Consider the following 24,097-nt stretch of genomic DNA (forward strand, 5'->3'; position numbering starts at 1 on the left):
GAGCATGACTCAGAGCAGAGGAAGGGTCCCTCTCCGCGTGGAGCCAGCAGTCTCTCTACAGCCCAACCTCTGGGCCCCCCACAGCTCTTGGTCTGGGCCATCAATGATTTGTAAAATAAATCATCAGAGTCCTGAAGTTGGAGGTGTGAGTCTGAGTGGGACTGAATAAAGAGCCGTGGTAGGAGGGGTGTGCAACGGTGCCTGTGGTTCTCTGGTGATGGCGTGTCACCCTTCATGATAGTGGGTTATGATGTGCAAGTATAAGAGTGTACTAGTATGTGAGACCACGTGTGACAGCAACCAGGGTGTATGATATGGCGTGTACATGCACACATCATGGGCAGAGACTGTGTAGTGGCCGACTGCTCTGTGAGGTGGTGACCATGGGGGTGAGGTTCTGAGAGATGGTGTGCACGACATGAGGCAACTGTGAGAAACGGGGCACCAGTGACTGTGTGAGAGGACGTGGGGGTATGTGTGCAACGGGGTGTGCTGAGGCAACATGTGAGGCTATGCTCATGTGATTGTGCACCATGCAGGGTGGTTCTGAGGCGGTGCGACAGCATGTGTACCAGGCACAGCATTTGCTCAATAAACATTTCCGGGATGCTCACCAAGGGCTGTGTAGGACGGAATGTGGAGACCTAGCAGTGTGACCTGAGGTACTGCGTGTCAGGAGGTCTTTGTGGGTCTGGCAAGGGCAGCACTTGTGTGCAAGCACGTGTATGTGAGCGTATCGCACATCCTGTGCCCTGTCACAGTGCCTCCGAGTGGCTGACAGCGTGAGCAGCTCTGTACACTTGTTTGTGGAGGTATCAATATATACAATTTCAGTCTGTAAGTTAGGGACCCACCTCCAGGGGACAGAAGACATGTTCAGGACAGGAACGGGAGGCCAAGATTGGGGCTGGAAAGACAGCCAGCAAGAAGGGCAGAAGGCCAGTCTGGGACCGTGGGGTTGTCCATGGGCCCTGCTGACACTCATCTCTTATCTCTCTCAGCCCAGCTCGGCCTGCAGCCCTGTGGGAAATGGTAGAGAAGGAGGGCGAGATTAGGAGAACAGAATAACCTCTAGGGGGAATATTTAGACCCCGGGGGGGATCTCCCCACAGTGCCAACTCCCTCCCCAACACACCCCTTCACCTGGGTGAACTGCTCCCCCTAAAGTGGAATCTGTTCTTCCATGGAACAAACCCTCACATCGGAGCATGCGTGGAGTCAGGTGACATCCTAACCCAGACAGGTTAAGCGTCTCTTCCAAGGCCACACAGCTGGTGGCACAGGGCTGAGCCAGGCTCCGTGGTGTAGCCTCCACCCTGCAACCAGCACCGTTTCCTGAGTGCTCACTGTGGTCAACAACAGCTGGAAGGCTCAGGTGCTTTCCTTCATGAACACCTGAAAAAATACTCTAGTCCGGCTGGTGTGGCTCAGTGGTTGAGCATCAACCCATGAACCATGAGGACATGGTTGGATTCTTGATCATGGCACATGCCCAGGTTGCAGGCTCGAACCCCAGTGAGGTGCATGTAGGAGGCAGCCGATCCATGAATCTCTCTCATCACTGATGTTTCTATCTCTCTCTCCCTCTCCTTTCCTCTTTGAAATCAATAAAAATATGTGTGTGTGTTGTTTTTTTTTTTTTTTTTAAAGAAAGCCCCATCTTTAAACTCTTTGGGAATCCTGATTAAGTTCAGGAGCCTTGCTTACATTGTTGACAATGGCCCCGGATGTCACTTTGCACAACAATCCCTACCTCACGCCACACCCCGCAGAGTCCACAGGAACCTGTGATCCAACTCTCAACATGAACCACAGTCTTGAACTTACATGGAAAATCCTTTCCTGAACCTGTGGTGAGGCGCCTGTCCTGACCCCCTGCTTTAAGTCCAGACCTCATCCTATACAGGCATCTACAGCCTCACCTGGCACAGGACCCCCTGCCCAAACACTGTACAGCAAGTATGTCAAACTTGTGGCCCGCAGGCCGCATGCACCCACAACAAATATTGTTGCAGCCCAGCCAATATAACGGTATGTAAGAAACGTTTTAATAAAAATTTCATAACCTACCAATGGCATATTTCACAGACCTAGAACGAACTCTCCAAAAATTCATCTGGAATAAAAAAAGACCCCGTCGCCGAAACCGGTTTGGCTCAGTGGATAGAGCGTCAACCTGCGGACTGAGAGGTCCCGGGTTCGATTCCGGTCAAGGGCATGTACCTGGGTTGGGGGCACATCCCCGGTGGGGGATGTGCAGGAGGCAGCTGATTGATGTTTCTCTCTCATCGATGTTTCTAACTCTCTCTATCTCTCTCCCTTCCTCTCTGTGAAAAATCAATAAAATATATTTTTTAACAACAACAACAAAAAAAGACCCCGAATAGCTGCAGCGATCCTGAGAAAGAACAAAGCAGGTGGGATCGCAATACCTGATATCAAGCTGTATTACAAAGCCACTGTTCTCAAAACTGCCTGGTACTGGCACAAGAACAGACATACAGATCAATGGAATAGAATAGAGAGCCCAGAAATCGACCTGAACCAATGTGCTCAATTAATATTTGACAAAGGAGGCGAGAACATACAATGGAGTCAAGACAGTCTCTTCAATAAATGGTGTTGGGACAATTGGACAGATACATGCAAGAAAATGAGACTAGACCACCAACTTACACCATACACAAAAATAAACTCAAAATGGATAAAGGACTTAAATGTAAGACAGGAAACCATAAAAATACTAGAGGAATCCAAAGGCAACAAAATCTCAGACATATGCCAAAGCAATTTCTTCACCGATACAGCGCCTAGGGCACTTGAAACTAAAGAGAAAATGAACAAATGGGACTACATCAAATTAAAAGCTTCTGCACAGCAAAAGAAACCATCAACAAAACAAGAAAGCCCACTGCATGGGAGAACATATTTGCCAATGTTATCACCGATAAGGGTTTAATCTCCAACATTTATAAGGAACTCATACAACTTAACAAAAGGAAGATAAACAATCCAATCAAAAAATGGGCAAAGGACCTAAATGGACACTTTTCAAAAGAGGGCATTCAGAAAGCCAAGAGACATATGAAATCATGCTCAAAGTCACTAATCATCCGAGAGATGCAAATCAAAACAACAGTGAGGTACCATCTCACACCTGTCAGACTGGCAATCATCAACAAATCAACAAACGACAAGTGCTGGAGAGGATGTGGAGAAAAAGGAACCCTCGTGCACTGCTGGTGGGAATGCAGACTGGTGCAGCCACTATGGAAGACAGTATGGAGTTTCCTCAAAAAGGTAAAAATGGAATTCCCATTTGACCCCGTGATCCCACTTCTAGGAGTATATCCCAAGAAACCAGAAACACCAGTCAGAAAGGATATATGCACCCCTATGTTCATAGCAGCACAATTCACCATAGCTAAGATCTGGAAACAGCTTAAGTGCCCACCAGTAGATGAATGGATTAGAAAACAGTGGTACATCTACATGATGGAATACTATGCTGCTCTAAAAAGGAAGGAACTCTTACCATTTGCAACAGCATGGATGGAACTGGAGAGCATTATGCTAAGTGAAATAAGCCAGTCAATGAAGGAAAAATACCACATGATCTCACTCATTTATGGATAATAAAGACCATTATAAACTTATGAACAAAAATAGATACAAAGGCAGAGCAGCCTCGAACAGACTGGCAAACTACAGCGAGAAGGCCGGGGAGGGTTGGGGGGCAGGAGGCAGGGGGGTAAGAGATCAACCGAAGGACTTGTATGCATGCATATAAGCATAACCAATGGACATAAGACACTGCGGGGTAGGGGAGGCCAGGGGATTGTCAAGGGCGGGGGGAAAAAATGGACACATATGTAATACCCTTTGTAATACTTTAAGCAATAAAACAATTAAGGAAAAAATTTTCATAACTTAATTTTTAGAATATCCTGTTATACATAACTAGAGGCCGGGTGCACAGGATTTGAGCACTGTTGGGGGGTGTGGCCTGTGGGGATCAGCCTGCTCATCCCAGTCTGCAGAGTGGCTGTGGACCCACCCTCTGAGTGGCTGCTCCCTGGTCTGGCATCTTCCGTGGCGCTGGAGCACTAGCTTCTCCAGGGGACCCGGTCAGGGCCAGGCTCAGGGACAATAGCACTGAGGCGGCCGAGTAGGCCTCAGTCCCACGGTGGCCATGAACCTACCTCCCAGCCTCCAGTCAGCCAAGCAGCACTCCCACTGTGGTAGTGCACGGACTCCCCAGGGGGCAGCTCCTGCGTTGAGCGTCTGCCCCCTGGGGGTCAGTGCATGTCATAGCCACTGGTCGATTGGTCATTCCACCATTCGGTCTCTGGGCTTTTATTATACAGGATTATGAATACCGAACTACAACATTCACTAATGACTGATTACTATAATTGTGTTGCATTCATTTTCCTTACGTACCTTATGTGCAGGTGCACCATTTCTCTCCACTGATACTAGCAGCACATATTTTAGCGGCCGGTTGCCACATCATTAGTCTTGTACTGACTTGTTTGGTGTGCATAACAGGAAATATTTTGCTTTCAGAGAAGAAGAAAAATAGATTTGCATTACGCTTATAAATTTGTGCAGTTATTCAGTGTCTGGTAAGTTAATGTTCAAGAAAAAATATTACTTTTTCTTAAAATGTTCTATTATTTTATGTTAACAATGACTCATTTATTTCAACCCTTTGTAATCAGCATGTCTCTATCGAAATCATCCTATGTTCCTATGAAAATTGAAGGTTTTGTGTGTTTTTTTTGCGGCCCACATAAACTTAAACCTTGTTTATTTGGCCCGTGATAGCCTTTGAGTTTGACATACTTGCTGTACAGGGCTTACTGACCTAATCCTGTCCTTACTCCATGGCCTACAGGAAGCCTAGCCTATAACAGTGCTGGAGCCTATAACCGAATTCTGCAGAAACCTTTCCCTGACTTCCAACAGAAATCCGTAACTTGACCCGTTTCAGGAATCTCGGATCTGATCGTTCATAGGAACCCCTAAACTTGCCCTCTGGAAACACCCTCCTGACCCTGTATAGGAAGCCCTGATGTGACTCCCTCTGACAGCCTTGGTCTGGAAGCCTTGCCCTCACCTTGTACAGGAGCCACTGTCTTGACTGTGGCTAGTGGCCACCACATGAAACAGCGTAGCTCTGGGGAGTCTACAGAATCCTGTAGCAGGCACTGCTATAGGCCTTTCAACCCTGCTCCCCTTTCTTCCTGACTCACTCACTTTCCCAGCCTCCCTTGCAATGACAGGTGGACATGTGACAGTTCTGATCAATCGAGTGAGCAGAGTGGCATATGCAACTTCCAGGCCTGGCCCATAGGAACCTCTCATGGGCCCTCTTATGAGCACTGGCTGGTGTTCTCAGTGGTTAGAGCATGGGCTTGTGCACCGAAGGGTCTCGGGTTTGATTCCCAGACAAGGGCATGCAGCTGGGTTTAGGTTGGATCCCCAGCCCCAGTTGGAGCACATGCAGGCAGCGGCTGCACTGGCTATCCTGGCAGGGTTCCATGTTGCTGGGGTTGCCATGGAGACCCATAGCTAGGGTAGAATCTCACAAAGAAGCCATCTTAGAAATGGCCAGAAGCCTTCACGAGGCTATGTGGGTCACGTTCCCTGTGTATGTGCAGACCTGGGAACGTACATCCCCAGACTGCCTCATTGGGAATGAATACGGTAAGGAGGTGGGGGTGACCCTAGTTGAGTGGCCCATGGGGCTCCACAAAGTTATGCTAAAAGCCCATTGGGAAAAGGCTGCTGGTGACTGCAGCTGCCAGAGTGACCAGTGGGGCTCAGACCCAGGAGTCACCCAATGGCCAGCAGCTGCTCTGGCAACCTATGGGAAGGAAGGTGGGAAGGCTGGCCACCATGTGGGGCTGTTGGGAATCACTGCATCTTGAAAGCAGGATGGCTTCAGACCTTCTGTTCCCTTCTTTCTTCCTTCCCATACCCACCCACACCCCAAACAGTCTTCCAGGTTAATGCATGCCTCTGCTGTCTGGAGGGGACCCCAGGAGGCTCAGCATACACCAGCTGGGCCTATGGCAGCACGGGGCTGTACCCTCCCGCAACTGTGAGCCCCACCTGGGAGTACATCGATCCCCAGGCCTTAGAAGATTCCGATGCAAGAGGCACCTTCCTAGAGAACATCAGGACACAGCGACTGCGTCCGGACCTGTTGGCGCTGGGGCCTGCGGTGCCTTCCTCCATCCCTGTCCCCAGCAGTGCCTACGGGCCCCCCGACTTTCCTAGGAGCTTCTTTCCTCCAACCAGAAGCACCCCCAATCCAGCGGTCTATTCCTCCCCCAACCTCCAAGGAACCCTACCCCTGTCCACCTGTGGTGAGGCTCCCCCAAAGGGACAGGGAGGTTGAGGAGGGGGATGGGGTCCAAGGCAAAGTTGGGCTGAGCCTGGTCCCTCTTGCCCCCTGTCCACCTCACCAGAGCCCTGGGATTGTGCGCCACGCAGGGTGGTTCTGAGAAGGTGTGACAGCATGTGTACCAGGCACAGCGAAAGTCCGGCAGAGCGAAAGTCCGGCAGAGCGAAAGCCGCTCCACAGTGCCACCTGTGCAATGCCGGTGGTCAGACGATGACTAGGCAGAACAAGCCCCAAAGGCGCCGGGTAAGAGCCCAGGCCGGCCTCCCCTCACCCAGGTACTCTGTTCTCACTCCGGGCAGGGATCTCTGCCCTCACACTCTATGAGAACCCACATCCCCCCTCCCTGCCCCATCCACTCAGGGACCCAGCTCTGTACTGGAGTGTCTACCCTCAGCCCACCCTCGGGCTGCAAGCAGGCACGCCGTCCACTCCCTGCACAGCAGTTTTCATCCTTGGCTACACACTGGGATCACCGTGGGGCCCTCCCGAGATGGGTTGATTTACTTGGTCTGGGGCGCTGCCTGGGCATCAGGATTGTTTTCGACTCCCCAAGTGAGTCCAACGTCCGCCAACGCTGAGAACCACTGATGAAGCACCCCACGCCATTTGGAAAGCCCCGGGACAGGAGGCCATGTCCTCGCCCCTCAGAGCACCCTCAGTCTATGCCTTGTCCAGGAAGCCCTGCCTGCACCCTGACCCTCACCTCCTGGGTCCTCCACCCACCAGTGCACTGACCCTCATTTTCTTGCTGCCCCCAGAAGGTCAGCAAGCGGGCAGGTGCCCAGTGCACCAACTGCCAGACAACCATCGCGGCAGTGTGGCGGCTGAATGCCAATAGAGACCCCGTGTGCAATGCCTGCGGCCTTTATTACAAGCGACACCAGGTGTGCCCTGCCTCTTGGAGCCTGCCCCCTGCACCCCCATCCCGCTAACCTGGCCTTCCTTCTCCTTTTCCTTTCCTGTATTCTTCCTATCTCCCTTTCTCTCTTCTCCCTGTTATTCTACTCCCTCCTCCTTCCCTATCACCCTTCTCTTCTCTACACCTTCATCTCCTCCCTGCCTGTCTTTTCCCTCCTGCTCCCTTCTCTCTCCTCCATTTCTCATTTCCTTCCCCCTCCCCTCCAGCCATCAGCTAGTCCTATGGCTAGAGGCTCCCTCAGCCTTTCCATTGCTTAGGGCCTCACAAGCTCATGACTCCTTAGGGCATTATCTGGGCCACAGCTGGGGCCTGCTCCCCTAGTCCTTGACCCAGTTCCTGACTCTGAAGGAGTGGGGTGGAAAGGGTGTCCCTGGTGGAGACACAGAGGCAGATGTCTGAGGTCGGGGAACACTCATGGCCTCTCTTTCATCAGGTGAACCGACCACGGACCGTGCAGAAGGGTGGTATAAAGTCTAGAAAACCCAGGCCATCACAGAAAGAAAAGAAGCCAGTGTCAAGCCTGGGAGGCACTGGACCAGGTGATGCTCCGGCTGGTGGCTTCATGGTGGTGGCTGGGGGCAGCGATGGTGGGAATTGTGGGGAAGTGGCCTCAGGCTTGACATTGGGCCCACCTGGTACTGCCCATCTCTACCAAGGCCTGGGCCCCGGGGTGCTGTCAGAACCTGTCAGTCACCTCATGCCTTTCCCCGGGCCCCTGTTGGGTTCACCCACAGGCTCCTTCCCCACAGGCCCCATGCCTCCCACCACCACCAGCGCTGTGGAGGCACCACTCAGCCCATGAGGACACAGAGCATGACTCAGAGCAGAGGAAGGGTCCCTCTCCGCGTGGAGCCAGCAGTCTCTCTACAACCCAACCTCTGGGCCCCCCACAGCTCTTGGTCTGGGCCATCAATGATTTGTAAAATAAATCATCAGAGTACTGAAGTTGGAGGTGTGAGTCTGAGTGGGACTGAATAAAGAGCCGTGGTAGGAGGGGTGTGCAACGGTGCCTGTGGTTCTCTGGTGATGGCGTGTCACCCTTCATGATAGTGGGTTATGATGTGCAAGTATAAGAGTGTACTAGTATGTGAGACCACGTGTGCCAGCAACCAGGGTGTATGATATGGCGTGTACATGCACACATCATGGGCAGAGACTGTGTAGTGGCCGACTGCTCTGTGAGGTGGTGACCATGGGGGTGAGGTTCTGAGAGATGGTGTGCACGACATGAGGCAACTGTGAGAAACGGGGCACCAGTGACTGTGTGAGAGGACGTGGGGGTATGTGTGCAACGGGGTGTGCTGAGGCAACATGTGAGGCTATGCTCATGTGATTGTGCACCATGCAGGGTGGTTCTGAGGCGGTGCGACAGCATGTGTACCAGGCACAGCATTTGCTCAATAAACATTTCCGGGATGCTCACCAAGGGCTGTGTAGGACGGAATGTGGAGACCTAGCAGTGTGACCTGAGGTACTGCGTGTCAGGAGGTCTTTGTGGGTCTGGCAAGGGCAGCACTTGTGTGCAAGCACGTGTATGTGAGCGTATCGCACATCCTGTGCCCTGTCACAGTGCCTCCGAGTGGCTGACAGCGTGAGCAGCTCTGTACACTTGTTTGTGGAGGTATCAATATATACAATTTCAGTCTGTAAGTTAGGGACCCACCTCCAGGGGACAGAAGACATGTTCAGGACAGGAACGGGAGGCCAAGATTGGGGCTGGAAAGACAGCCAGCAAGAAGGGCAGAAGGCCAGTCTGGGACCGTGGGGTTGTCCATGGGCCCTCCTGACACTCATCTCTTATCTCTCTCAGCCCAGCTCGGCCTGCAGCCCTGTGGGAAATGGTAGAGAAGGAGGGGGAGATTAGGAGAACAGAATAACCTCTAGGGGGAATATTTAGACCCCGGGGGGATCTCCCCACAGTGCCAACTCCCTCCCCAACACACCCCTTCACCTGGGTGAACTGCTCCCCCTAAAGTGGAATCTGTTCTTCCATGGAACAAACCCTCACATCGGAGCATGCGTGGAGTCAGGTGACATCCTAACCCAGACAGGTTAAGCGTCTCTCCCAAGGCCACACAGCTGGTGGCACAGGGCTGAGCCAGGCTCCGTGGTGTAGCCTCCACCCTGCAACCAGCACCGTTTCCTGAGTGCTCACTGTGGTCAACAACAGCTGGAAGGCTCAGGTGCTTTCCTTCATGAACACCTGAAAAAATACTCTAGTCCGGCTGGTGTGGCTCAGTGGTTGAGCATCAACCCATGAACCATGAGGACATGGTTGGGTTCTTGATCATGGCACATGCCCAGGTTGCAGGCTCGAACCCCAGTGAGGTGCATGTAGGAGGCAGCCGATCCATGAATCTCTCTCATCACTGATGTTTCTATCTCTCTCTCCCTCTCCTTTCCTCTTTGAAATCAATAAAAATATGTGTGTGTGTTTGTTTGTTTTTTTTTTTTAAAGAAAGCCCCATCTTTAAACTCTTTGGGAATCCTGATTAAGTTCAGGAGCCTTGCTTACATTGTTGACAATGGCCCCGGATGTCACTTTGCACAACAATCCCTACCTCACGCCCCACCCCGCAGAGTCCACAGGAACCTGTGATCCAACTCTCAACATGAACCACAGTCTTGAACTTACATGGAAAATCCTTTCCTGAACCTGTGGTGAGGCGCCTGTCCTGACCCCCTGCTTTAAGTCCAGACCTCATCCTATACAGGCATCTACAGCCTCACCTGGCACAGGACCCCCTGCCCAAACACTGTACAGCAAGTATGTCAAACTTGTGGCCCGCAGGCCGCATGCACCCACAACAAATATTGTTGCAGCCCAGCCAATATAACGGTATGTAAGAAACGTTTTAATAAAAATTTCATAACCTACCAATGGCATATTTCACAGACCTAGAACGAACTCTCCAAAAATTCATCTGGAATAAAAAAAGACCCCGTCGCCGAAACCGGTTTGGCTCAGTGGATAGAGCGTCAACCTGCGGACTGAGAGGTCCCGGGTTCGATTCCGGTCAAGGGCATGTACCTGGGTTGGGGGCACATCCCCGGTGGGGGATGTGCAGGAGGCAGCTGATTGATGTTTCTCTCTCATCGATGTTTCTAACTCTCTCTATCTCTCTCCCTTCCTCTCTGTGAAAAATCAATAAAATATATTTTTTAACAACAACAACAAAAAAAGACCCCGAATAGCTGCAGCGATCCTGAGAAAGAACAAAGCAGGTGGGATCTCAATACCTGATATCAAGCTGTATTACAAAGCCACTGTTCTCAAAACTGCCTGGTACTGGCACAAGAACAGACATACAGATCAATGGAATAGAATAGAGAGCCCAGAAATCGACCTGAACCAATGTGCTCAATTAATATTTGACAAAGGAGGCGAGAACATACAATGGAGTCAAGACAGTCTCTTCAATAAATGGTGTTGGGACAATTGGACAGATACATGCAAGAAAATGAGACTAGACCACCAACTTACACCATACACAAAAATAAACTCAAAATGGATAAAGGACTTAAATGTAAGACAGGAAACCATAAAAATACTAGAGGAATCCAAAGGCAACAAAATCTCAGACATATGCCAAAGCAATTTCTTCACCGATACAGCGCCTAGGGCACTTGAAACTAAAGAGAAAATGAACAAATGGGACTACATCAAATTAAAAGCTTCTGCACAGCAAAAGAAACCATCAACAAAACAAGAAAGCCCACTGCATGGGAGAACATATTTGCCAATGTTATCACCGATAAGGGTTTAATCTCCAACATTTATAAGGAACTCATACAACTTAACAAAAGGAAGATAAACAATCCAATCAAAAAATGGGCAAAGGACCTAAATGGACACTTTTCAAAAGAGGGCATTCAGAAAGCCAAGAGACATATGAAAACATGCTCAAAGTCACTAATCATCCGAGAGATGCAAATCAAAACAACAGTGAGGTACCATCTCACACCTGTCAGACTGGCAATCATCAACAAATCAACAAACGACAAGTGCTGGAGAGGATGTGGAGAAAAAGGAACCCTCGTGCACTGCTGGTGGGAATGCAGACTGGTGCAGCCACTATGGAAGACAGTATGGAGTTTCCTCAAAAAGGTAAAAATGGAATTCCCATTTGACCCCGTGATCCCACTTCTAGGAGTATATCCCAAGAAACCAGAAACACCAGTCAGAAAGGATATATGCACCCCTATGTTCATAGCAGCACAATTCACCATAGCTAAGATCTGGAAACAGCTTAAGTGCCCACCAGTAGATGAATGGATTAGAAAACAGTGGTACATCTACATGATGGAATACTATGCTGCTCTAAAAAGGAAGGAACTCTTACCATTTGCAACAGCATGGATGGAACTGGAGAGCATTATGCTAAGTGAAATAAGCCAGTCAATGAAGGAAAAATACCACATGATCTCACTCATTTATGGATAATAAAGACCATTATAAACTTATGAACAAAAATAGATACAAAGGCAGAGCAGCCTCGAACAGACTGGCAAACTACAGCGAGAAGGCCGGGGAGGGTTGGGGGGCAGGAGGCAGGGGGGTAAGAGATCAACCGAAGGACTTGTATGCATGCATATAAGCATAACCAATGGACATAAGACACTGGGGGGTAGGGGAGGCCAGGGGATTGTCAAGGGCGGGGGGAAAAAATGGACACATATGTAATACCCTTTGTAATACTTTAAGCAATAAAACAATTAAGGAAAAAATTTTCATAACTTAATTTTTAGAATATCCTGTTATACATAACTAGAGGCCGGGTGCACAGGATTTGAGCACTGTTGGGGGGTGTGGCCTGTGGGGATCAGCCTGCTCATCCCAGTCTGCAGAGTGGCTGTGGACCCACCCTCTGAGTGGCTGCTCCCTGGTCTGGCATCTTCCGTGGCGCTGGAGCACTAGCTTCTCCAGGGGACCCGGTCAGGGCCAGGCTCAGGGACAATAGCACTGAGGCGGCCGAGTAGGCCTCAGTCCCACGGTGGCCATGAACCTACCTCCCAGCCTCCAGTCAGCCAAGCAGCACTCCCACTGTGGTAGTGCACGGACTCCCCAGGGGGCAGCTCCTGCGTTGAGCGTCTGCCCCCTGGGGGTCAGTGCATGTCATAGCCACTGGTCGATTGGTCGTTCCACCATTCGGTCTCTGGGCTTTTATTATACAGGATTATGAATACCGAACTACAACATTCACTAATGACTGATTACTATAATTGTGTTGCATTCATTTTCCTTACGTACCTTATGTGCAGGTGCACCATTTCTCTCCACTGATACTAGCAGCACATATTTTAGCGGCCGGTTGCCACATCATTAGTCTTGTACTGACTTGTTTGGTGTGCATAACAGGAAATATTTTGCTTTCAGAGAAGAAGAAAAATAGATTTGCATTACGCTTATAAATTTGTGCAGTTATTCAGTGTCTGGTAAGTTAATGTTCAAGAAAAAATATTACTTTTTCTTAAAATGTTCTATTATTTTATGTTAACAATGACTCATTTATTTCAACCCTTTGTAATCAGCATGTCTCTATCGAAATCATCCTATGTTCCTATGAAAATTGAAGGTTTTGTGTGGTTTTTTTTTTGCGGCCCACATAAACTTAAACCTTGTTTATTTGGCCCGTGATAGCCTTTGAGTTTGACATACTTGCTGTACAGGGCTTACTGACCTAATCCTATCCTTACTCCATGGCCTACAGGAAGCCTAGCCTATAACAGTGCTGGAGCCTATAACCGAATTCTGCAGAAACCTTTCCCTGACTTCCAACAGAAATCCGTAACTTGACCCGTTTCAGGAATCTCGGATCTGATCGTTCATAGGAACCCCTAAACTTGCCCTCTGGAAACACCCTCCTGACCCCGTATAGGAAGCCCTGATGTGACTCCCTCTGACAGCCTTGGTCTGGAAGCCTTGCCCTCACCTTGTACAGGAGCCACTGTCTTGACTGTGGCTAGTGGCCACCACATGAAACAGCGTAGCTCTGGGGAGTCTACAGAATCCTGTAGCAGGCACTGCTATAGGCCTTTCAACCCTGCTCCCCTTTCTTCCTGACTCACTCACTTTCCCAGCCTCCCTTGCAATGACAGGTGGACATGTGACAGTTCTGATCAATCGAGTGAGCAGAGTGGCATATGCAACTTCCAGGCCTGGCCCATAGGAACCTCTCATGGGCCCTCTTATGAGCACTGGCTGGTGTTCTCAGTGGTTAGAGCATGGGCTTGTGCACCGAAGGGTCTCGGGTTTGATTCCCAGACAAGGGCATGCAGCTGGGTTTAGGTTGGATCCCCAGCCCCAGTTGGAGCACATGCAGGCAGCGGCTGCACTGGCTATCCTGGCAGGGTTCCATGTTGCTGGGGTTGCCATGGAGACCCATAGCTAGGGTAGAATCTCACAAAGAAGCCATCTTAGAAATGGCCAGAAGCCTTCACGAGGCTATGTGGGTCACGTTCCCTGTGTATGTGCAGACCTGGGAACGTACATCCCCAGACTGCCTCATTGGGAATGAATACGGTAAGGAGGTGGGGGTGACCCTAGTTGAGTGGCCCATGGGGCTCCACAAAGTTATGCTAAAAGCCCATTGGGAAAAGGCTGCTGGTGACTGCAGCTGCCAGAGTGACCAGTGGGGCTCAGACCCAGGAGTCACCCAATGGCCAGCAGCTGCTCTGGCAACCTATGGGAAGGAAGGTGGGAAGGCTGGCCACCATGTGGGGCTGTTGGGAATCACTGCATCTTGAAAGCAGGATGGCTTCAGACCTTCTGTTCCCTTCTTTCTTCCTTCCCATTCCCACCCACACCCCAAACAGTCTTCCAGGTTAATGCATGCCTCTGCTGTCTGGAGTGGACGCCAAGAGGCTCACCATACACCAGCTGGGCCTATCGCACCACGGGGCTCTACCCTCCCGCAACTGTGAGCCCCACCTGGGAGTACACCCCTCCCCAGGTCTCACAAGATTCCTATGCAAGAGGCACCTTCCTAGAGAACATCAGGACACAGCGACTGTGTCCGGACCTGTTGGCGCTGGGGCCTGCGGTGCCTTCCTCCATCCCTGTCCCCAGCAGTGCCTACAGGCCCCCCGACTTTCCTAGGAGCTTCTTTCCTCCAACCAGAAGCCCCCACAATCCAGAGGTCTATTCCTCCGCCAACCTCCAAGGAACCCTGCCCCTGTCCACCTGTGGTGAATCTCCCCCAAAGGGACAGGGAGGTTGAGGAGGGGGATGGGGTCCAAGGCAAAGTTGGGCTGAGCCTGGTCCCTCTTGCCCCCTGTCCACCTCACCAGAGGCCTGGGATTGTGCGCCATGCAGGGTGGTTCTGAGAAGGTGTGACAGCATGTGTACCAGGCACAGCGAAAGTCCGGCAGAGCGAAAGTCCAGCAGAGCGAAAGCCGCTCCACAGTGCCACCTGTGCAATGCCGGTGGTCAGACGATGACCAGGCAGAACGAGCCCCAAAGACGCCGGGTAAGAGCCCAGGCCGGCCTCCCCTCACCCAGGTACTCTGTTCTCACTCCGGGCAGGGATCTCTGCCCTCACACTCTATGAGAACCCATATCCCCCCTCCCTGCCCCATCCACTCAGGGACCCAGCTCTGTACTGGAGTGTCTACCCTCAGCCCACCCTCGGGCTGCAAGCAGGCACGCCGTCCACTCCCTGCACAGCAGTTTTCATCCTTGGCTACACACTGGGATCACCGTGGGGCCCTCCCGAGATGGGTTGATTTACTTGGTCTGGGGCGCTGCCTGGGCATCAGGATTGTTTTCGACTCCCCAAGTGAGTCCAATGTCCGCCAACGCTGAGAACCACTGATGAAGCACCCCACGCCATTTGGAAAGCCCCGGGACAGGAGGCCATGTCCTCGCCCCTCAGAGCACCCTCAGTCTATGCCTTGTCCAGGAAGCCATGCCTGCACCCTGACCCTCACCTTCTGGGTCCTCCACCCACCAGTGCACTGACCCTCATTTTCTTGCTGCCCCCAGAAGGTCAGCAAGCGGGCAGGTGCCCAGTGCACCAACTGCCAGACAACCATCGCGGCAGTGTGGCGGCTGAATGCCAATAGAGACCCCGTGTGCAATGCCTGCGGCCTTTATTACAAGCGACACCAGGTGTGCCCTGCCTCTTGGAGCCTGCCCCCTGCACCCCCATCCCACTAACCTGGCCTTCCTTCTCCTTTTCCTTTCCTGTATTCTTCCTATCTCCCTTTCTCTCTTCTCCCTGTTATTCTACTCCCTCCTCCTTCCCTATCACCCTTCTCTTCTCTACACCTTCATCTCCTCCCTGTCTTTTCCCTCCTGCTCCCTTCTCTCTCCTCCATTTCTCATTTCCTTCCCCCTCCCCTCCAGCCATCAGCTAGTCCTATGGCTAGAGGCTCCCTCAGCCTTTCCATTGCTTAGGGCCTCACAAGCTCATGACTCCTTAGGGCATTATCTGGGCCACAGCTGGGGCCTGCTCCCCTAGTCCTTGACCCAGTTCCCGACTGTTAAGGAGTGGGGTGGAAAGGGTGTCCCTGGTGGAGACACAGAGGCAAAAGTCTGAGGTTGGGGAACACTCATGGCCTCTCTTTCATCAGGTGAACCGACCACGGACCTTGCAGAAGAGTGGTATAAAGTCTAGAAAACCCAGGCCATCACAGAAAGAAAAGAAGCCAGTGTCGAGCCTGGGAGGCACAGGACCAGCTGATGCTCTGGCTGGTGGCTTCACGGTGGTGGCTGGGGGCAGCGATGGTGGGAATTGTGGGGAAGTGGCCTCAGGCTTTAGACTGGGCCCACCTGGTACTGCCCATCTCTACCAAGGCCTGGGCCCCGGGGTGCTGTCAGGGCCTGTCAGCCACCTCATGCCTTTCCCCGGGCCCCTGTTGGGTTCACCCACAGGCTCCTTCCCCACAGGCCCCATGCCTCCCACCACCACCAGCACTGTGGAGGCGCCACTCAGCCCATGAGGACACAGAGCATGACTCAGAGCAGGGGTAGGGTCCCTCTCCGCGTGGAGCCAGAAGTTTCTACAACCCAACCTCTGGGCCCCCCACAGCTCTGGTCTGGACCTTCAACGATTTGTAAAATAAATCATCAGAGTCTTGAAGTTGGATGTGTGAGTCTGAGTGGGACTGAATAAAGAGACGTGGTAGGTGGGGAGTGCAATGGTGCCTGTGGTTCTCTGGTGATGGCGTGAGGCCGTGTGAGACAGCACGTGTCACCCTTCATGATAATGGGTTATGATGTGCAAGTATAAGAGTGTACTAGTATGTGAGACAATGTGTGACAGCAACCAGGGTGTATGATATGGCGTGTACATGCACACGTCATGGGCAGAGACTGTGTAGTGGCCGACTGCTCTGTGAGGTGGTGACCATGGGGGTGAGGTTCTGAGAGATGGTATGCACGACATGAGGCAACTGTGAGATAGGGGGCACCAGTGACTGTATGAGAGGACGTGGGGGTATGTGTGCAACGGGGTGTGCTGAGGCAACATGTGATTCTGTGCTCATGTGATTGTGCACCATGCAGGGTGGTTGTGAGGCGGTGTTACAGCATGTGTACCAGGCACAGCATTTGCTCAATAAACATTTCCGGGATGCTCACCAAGCGCTGTGTAGGATGGAATGTGGAGACCTAGCAGTGTGACCTGAGGTACTGCGTGTCAGGAGGTCTTTGTGGGTGTGGCAAGGGCAGCACTTGTGTGCAAGCATGTGTATGTGAGCGTATCGCACATCCTGTGCCCTGTCACAGTGCCTCCGAGTGGCTGACAGCGTGAGCAGCTCTGTACACTTGCTTGTGGAGGTATCAATATATACAATTTCAGTCTGTAAGTTAGGGACCCACCTCCAGGGGACAGAAGACATGTTCAGGACAGGAACAGGAGGCCAAGAGTGGGGCTGGAAAGACAGCCAGCAAGAAGGGCAGAAGGCCAGTCTGGGACCGTGGGGTTGTCCATGGGCCCTCCTGTCACTCATCTCTTATCTCTCTCAGCCCAGCTCGGCCTGCAGCCCTGTGGGAAATGGTAGAGAAGGAGGGGGGAGATTAGGAGGACAAAATAATCTCTAGGGGGGGTATATTTAGACCCCATAGGTGGTGAGCTCCCCACAGTGCCAACTCCCTCCCCAACACACCCACTCATCTGGGATCTGTTCTTCCAAGGAACAAACCCTCACAGCGGAACATGCTTGGAGTTAGGTGACTTCCTAACCCAGACAGGTTAAGTGGCTCGTCCAAGGCCACACAGCTGGTGGCACAGGGCTGAGCCAGGCTCCGTGGCGGAGCCTCCACACTGCCCAGAGGCTCCTCACCACAAGCAGCACTGTTTTCTGAGTGCTCACTGTAGTCAACAACAGCTGGAAGGCTCAGGTGTTTTCCTTCATGAACACCTGAAAAAATACTCTAGTCCGGCTGGTGTTGCTCAGTGGTTGAGCATCAACCCATGAACCAGGAGGTCATGGTTCTATTCCCAATCAGGGCACATGCTCAATTGCAGGCTCCATCCCCAGTGTGGGACATGCAGGAGGCAGCCGATTGATGATTCTCTTTTCATTGATGTTTCTTTCTCTCCCTCTCCCTTCTTCTCTGAAATCAATAAAAATATATTGAAAGAGAGCATCGCCTTAGCATCAAAACATGAACTAAGTGTGGCCAGCAAGGAAAAATCTAGCAAAGTCAGTTGGACTCCCCTTTGTGTCCCATTGTTTCTGGGTGGCCTGGCAAGAGCTTGTTTAACACGTATTTGCTCTATCTTGTCTGTCTATGAATTATCTGCTTTCCCTTTGCAATCATAGACCCCTGCCTCCCTCACCTTAGTCCAAAATGGCTAAGAGGCCTCAACTGCCCCATTAGTCCAGGGTCTCCATAGACTTAGGGAACTGCCATATGTACATATGCGAGAAATTTGATTATTTTCTTCTGTTAATCTCTCATGTCAATTTGATTATTAGGCCAGCCAGAAGATCTTAGAAGGGTAGAAGGAAAATTAGTTTTCCTCCCCCTCAATAGAAAGATGTTATGAAAATTAAAGAAGATGAAGTATTTAATTGGTACATAAATTGTGCTCAGCCAAGATTAATAACCTAAAACCTTCTTTTTCCTTCAACCCTAAGCAATGTTAAGCATTAACACTGGACTAGGAATTAAATTTCTATTACAAAAGCAAGTTTTGTGGTCATTTTTGTTTCCTCTTTTGGTGAAGCTAAAAGATGAGGGTCAAAGTTCAAAGCAATTTGCAAGTAATACTTAAGCAACATTAGTAAAGTATTTAATAACTAGAGGCCCAGTGCATGACATTCGTGCACTCAGGGGGCGGGAGGCGGGTTCCCTCAGCCTCGCCTGCACCCTTTAGCAGTCCGGGAGCCCTCAGGGGATGTCTAACTGATGGCCTAAGCCAGTGGTTGGCAAACTCATTAGTCAACAGAGCCAAATATCAACAGTACAACAATTGAAATTTCTTCTGAGAGCCAAATTTTTTAAACTTAAACTATATAGGTAGGTACATTGTTATTAACGTAATTAGGGTACTCCTAACGCTTAGGAAGAGCCACACTCAAGGGGCCAAAGAGCTGCATGTGGCTTGCGAGCCGCAGTTTGCCGACCACTGGCCTAAGCCATCAGTCATACATCCTTAGCGCTGCCACGAAGGCGGGAGAGGCTCCCACTAATATCGCTGCACTCGCTGGCAGTGAGCCAGGCTCTGGCTGAGCGGCAATCCCCCTGCGGGAGCACACTGACCACAAGGGGGCAGCTCCTGCGTTGAGTGTGTGCACCTTGGTGGTCAGTGCGCATCACAGCGACCGGTCATTCCACTGTTTGATTGATTTGCATATTATTATATAGGACTGAGGCCTGGTGCACAAAATTCGTGCACAGAGGGGGCAGTCCCTCAGCCTGGTCTGCACTCTCTCCAATCCGGGACCCCTTGGGGATGTCTGACTGCTGGTTTAGGCCTGATCCTGGGATTGGGCTTAAACCAGCAGTTGGACATCCCTCTTGCAATCTGGGACCGCTGGCTCCTAACTGCTCACCTGCCTGTCTGCCTGATTGCCCCAACCATTTCTGCTTGCTGGCCTGATGCCCCTAACTGCTCCCCTGCCAGCCTGATCACCCCCTAATTGCTCCCCCCCTGCCGGCCTGATCGCCCCCGAGCCGCTCCCCCCATGCTGGCCTGATCGCCCTCTAACTGCTCCCCCCTGCTGGCCTGATTGCCCCTAACCACCTCTGCCTCAGACCCGCCAATGTGGCTTTGTCCAGAAGGATGTCCAGAAGATGTCCAGTCTAATTAGCATATTACCTTTTTAATAGTATAGACTAGAGGCTGGGTGCACAAAATTCATGCGCGGGGGAGCGGGGGGAGTCCCTCAGCCCGGCCTGCAGCCTCTCCAATCCGGGACCCCTCAGGGGATGTCCAACTGCCGGTTTAGGCCTGATTCCGGGATTGGGCCTAAACTGGCAATCGGACATCCCTCTCATAATCTTGGACTGCTGGCTCCTAACTGCTCGCCTGCCTGTCTGCCTGATCGCCCCTAACGGCCTCTGCCTGCCGGCCTGATGCCCCTAGCTGCTCCCTCACCTGCCTGATCACCCCTAACCACCTCTACCTTGGCCCCCGCCACCATGGCTTTGTACAGAAGATGCCTGGTCTAATTAGCATATTACCCTTTTAGATTATTATAAATCCAGACAATGAAATGGCATACTCTTGAAAATGATTTTACTGTTCTTAAATGACACATTCAACATTATTCTAATAGTTGCATATTAACATGGTTATATCAATTTCTGCAAGTAAAATTCCATTGACATTTCAATTGGCATTACATTAAACCTGTAGATTATGGCCTACCGTTATCTCAATACATTCATGACTTCCCATTTTCACAACTAAAAAGTATTACTGAAATAACAATATCAAAATCAGTCAAACAAACAAAAGTATCTTTTCCAACTCAATAATCTAGCAGACTACATATATCAATCACACCACCAGACTTAATTTCCAGTAACCTTTGTTTGAACCACAATTAGACCTTGGTCCATTCTAGATAGTTATAATGAACCTTCGTCAACATCCAGTGAAATTTCAAGATTTTATTTGTATAAAAAGCTGTACATGATGGGCTTCAGCTCTGATAGTTGATCTCAGAACCTTCATTATGTTACTTGAAATTGTGATGGAGAAAACACAAAATCTGGAATGCACATATGAATTCAAATCTGTGCTTACCCACTTCTTAATCTTGGAACAGAATCTTGTTCGAGCCTTACTTCCTTCATCTGTAAAATTGGACAATAATAATTATTATATCAAATACTATACTAATCAGGACCTAGTGAGCAATCATTTTTATCAATACTACTCTTGATTATTCTTGAATAGAAAGAAAATATTAACACAAAACATTCACATTTGGCAAGGAAATAATTTTCATACTTACAAATGAGCAAGGGAGTATCTGGAAATTCAAATAAATAAAGAACAAACACATGCATTACAATTATCTCTCATGGAAATAGCCATAAACAAACCCACTATCTTCTTTTTGCCTGATTGCTCCATGTTATACTAGGAATGGAAAGAAACACTACTAAGGCTAATACCTTCCCTCAGGAGAATTAAAGGATTAGAGAAGTGGGCATACAGAGCACAAGTGGAGAGATTTATCTGAGATGGAAGTAAGGGCACTTATTCCACTATACCAGAAAGGAAGAAAGAGAAGATGGGCACTATGACCAACTGAAAAACAACAGCAACAACTACAGTTGACCCTTGAACAACAAGGATTTGAACTGCATGGTTTCACTTATATGGAGATTTTTTTCAATAAATATATTGGAAAAAATTTTGGAGATTGGTGACAATTTGAAAAAACTCAAATGCATAGCCTAGAAATATTGAAAAATTAAGAAAAAGTTATATATGCCATGAATATACAAAATACACTATATAGATACTAGTCTATTTTATCATACACTACCATAAAATATATACAAATCTATTATAAAAAGTTGAAATTTATCAAAATTTATGCACATACCCAGCCAGTGTGGCTCAGTTGGTTGCCGGGTTTGATTCCTGTCGGCATATGCCCAGGTTTTGGGCTTGCAGGAGGCAGCCAATCAATGATGTTTTTCTCTCTCATCCACCTTTCCATCTCTCCCTCTCCCTTTCTCTCACCCTAAAATCAATAAAAACAAATTTTTTAAAAACCAGACCTAGCCGGATTGGCTCAGTGGATAGAGAGTCCACCCTCAAATGAAGGGTCCTGGGTTCTATTCTGGCCAAGAGAATGTACCTGGGTTGCAGGTTCCAGTCAGGGTGAATGTCTCTTTCATATTGATGTTTCTCTCTCTCCCTCTCTCTCTCCTCTCTCTCTCTCTCTCCACCCCCACCCTTCCACTCTCTCTAAAAATCAATGGAAAAATATTCTTGAGATTAAAAAAAAACACCAAAAAAAACCTTTACACACTTACAAATCATACATGGTGCCATTCACAATGAAGAGAAATGTGAACAGTTGATAAACTTATCTGTTGTGTATGTGTGTGAGTGCCTTCATGTAAAAATCTAATAACTATATGGCAAGAACTATATGAGACATTTTTGTGTCATCACCTAATTATTCATTAAGTATAACATCATAAGAATTATATTGAAATGGATAGCCTAGCCTTATGTAGGCATAAGGTGAGTAATCTATATATATAAAAGCCAAGCGACTAGAACGTCAGAACGACCGGAACCCGAATGACTGGTCGCTATGACACACACCGCGGCTGGCCACCGGCCCCATGGCGGGGAGGAGGAGGTGGCCCCTCCCCCCAGCTGGTCCTGCCCTGATCAAGGGCTCCTGCAGCCCCACTCCCCATTGGGGCGAGCCAGCTGGATGTCACCTGTGCACTGGGCCTCTAGTATGAAATATAAAAGTAATAATATGTTAGTTTTCCTAATGTTTTAGAACTTTGCTTTCAAAGAATTACATTACTGCCTTGGCTGGTGTCACTCAATTGGTTAAGCATCATCCCATGCACCGAAAGGTCACTGGTTTGATCCCCTGTAGGAGGCATGCAAGAGGCAGCTGATCAATGTTTCTCTCTCAACCATGCTTCTTTCTCTCTTCCTCTCCCATCTTCTCTCTCTAATATCACTAAAAACATATACTAAAAAAAGAATGACATTACTGTATAGTATGCCTCTCTTGTAATCAGAGAAACTGCCTATCAGTCTATCATCATAGGTGATTTTTTAAAAAATGTAACAGTGCTTCCAATACTGTATTATGAATGACTGAAATAAGGTATCCTATAAAAATTTTAGCCCTCACTGGTTTGGCTCAGTGGATAGAGCGTCGACCTGCAGACTCAAGGGTCCCAGGTTCGATTCCAGTCAATGGCATGTACCTTGGTTGCGGGCACATCCCCAGTAGGGAGTGTGCAGGAGGCAGCTGATCAATGTTTCTCTGTCATCGATGTTTCTAACTCTCAATCCCTCACCCTTCCTCTCTGTAAAAAATCAATAAAATATTTTTTAAAAATTTTTTTATAATGATTTATTCATTAGCATATAGGCTAAGCTACTTATAGCATATAGGCTAAAGCAATCACATAAATTACACTAGGATAATATAAAACATTCATATTGCTGCTTCTTTATCAATGCAAAAATCATTATACCTGTAAATAAACATGAATTAATTTTTTCATTATCTTTTCATTTTTTATGTTTAGCATTAATAAAAACTTCTACAGTGTTTTGTATCATCAAATAATATTGGTGTAGGTACTAACAGATGATTCATCTTTATATCAACTTTACACTATTGATAAATACAGAAAACTACTGAAATGTATTTTCTACACCTTATGATTTTCTTAACATTTTCTTCTCTAGATTACTTTATTGTAAAAATACATTATATAATATATATAACATAAAGTATGTATTAATTGACTGTATTTATCAGTAAGGTTTCTGCTCAATAGTAGGCTATTAGAAATTAAGTTTGGGGAAAGTCAAAAGAATTCGGCCCTGCTTGCCTGATGAATTGAGCTGAGACATGGATCTTCTTCTGCCTTCTGCATTATGGATTTCCAGGTATTCAGACCCCAAATGAAATCTACATCATTGGCTTCTCTGCTTCTCTGGTACTTGAACTTACACCATGGGCTTTCCTGGGACTCCAGCTTGGAAACACCACGAGATCAGATGACTTCTCAGCCTCCACAATTGCATGAGCCACTTCCTTAGAATAATTCCCTTCCTGTATATATATATATCCTATCAGTTTTGTTTCTCTAGAGAACCCCGAATAATACACAAGGAAAGGACTTCTAGGTGGAGGGAGTGATCAACTCTGTGCAAAATTAGGAATGGGTCATTACGAAGAGGACTGTGAGACAGGCATCTGATTTAGAAATACTGATGTCATTGTTACCTTGAGCAGAGCAGCTCCATGTCACTAGAAGCTGTATAAGCTTGATTGAAGTATGAATGAGAGAGAATGGGAGGAGAGGAATTGAGGACAGTGAGTGTAGACAACTTTCTACAGGAGGTTTCTTTGCTTTCAAGAAGAGGATAAATGGCCATTAAGATAGAAGAGAGGGAGGGAGGGAGGGAAGGAGGGAGGGAGGGAGGGGGAGAGGGAGAGAGAGAGAGAGAGAGAGAGAGAGAGAGAGAGAGAGAGAGAGAGGGAGAGAGGGAGAGAGGGAGGGGGAAAGAGAGAGAGAGAGGGAGGGGGAGAGAGAGAACCTCGCAGTGATGGCGAACCTATGACACGCGTGTCAG

At 49.1% G+C, this 24,097-nt stretch overlaps 2 protein-coding genes across 2 annotated transcripts; both read left to right on the top strand.

Moving 5' to 3' along the window:
- Positions 1 to 4: 4 nt before the first annotated feature.
- Positions 5 to 8,136, top strand: LOC308511975 (erythroid transcription factor-like; the record flags this gene model as incomplete). The annotated part of the gene is made up of 3 exons (XM_081081787.1): positions 5 to 25; positions 7,174 to 7,299; positions 7,768 to 8,136. The coding sequence occupies 3 exons, from the start codon at positions 5 to 7 to the stop codon at positions 8,134 to 8,136; spliced, it is 516 nt and encodes a 171-aa protein (XP_080937913.1).
- Positions 8,137 to 14,770: 6,634 nt separating this feature from the next.
- LOC308511977 (erythroid transcription factor-like) lies at positions 14,771 to 16,277 on the top strand (the record flags this gene model as incomplete). The annotated part of the gene is made up of 3 exons (XM_081081788.1): positions 14,771 to 14,803; positions 15,319 to 15,444; positions 15,909 to 16,277. 3 exons carry the CDS (start codon positions 14,771 to 14,773, stop codon positions 16,275 to 16,277), a joined length of 528 nt encoding a protein of 175 aa, XP_080937914.1.
- Positions 16,278 to 24,097: the final 7,820 nt, after the last annotated feature.

The sequence above is a fragment of the Myotis nattereri genome (assembly GCF_964212035.1).
Source record: "Myotis nattereri genome assembly, chromosome: X".
Classification (NCBI taxonomy): domain Eukaryota; kingdom Metazoa; phylum Chordata; class Mammalia; order Chiroptera; family Vespertilionidae; genus Myotis; species Myotis nattereri.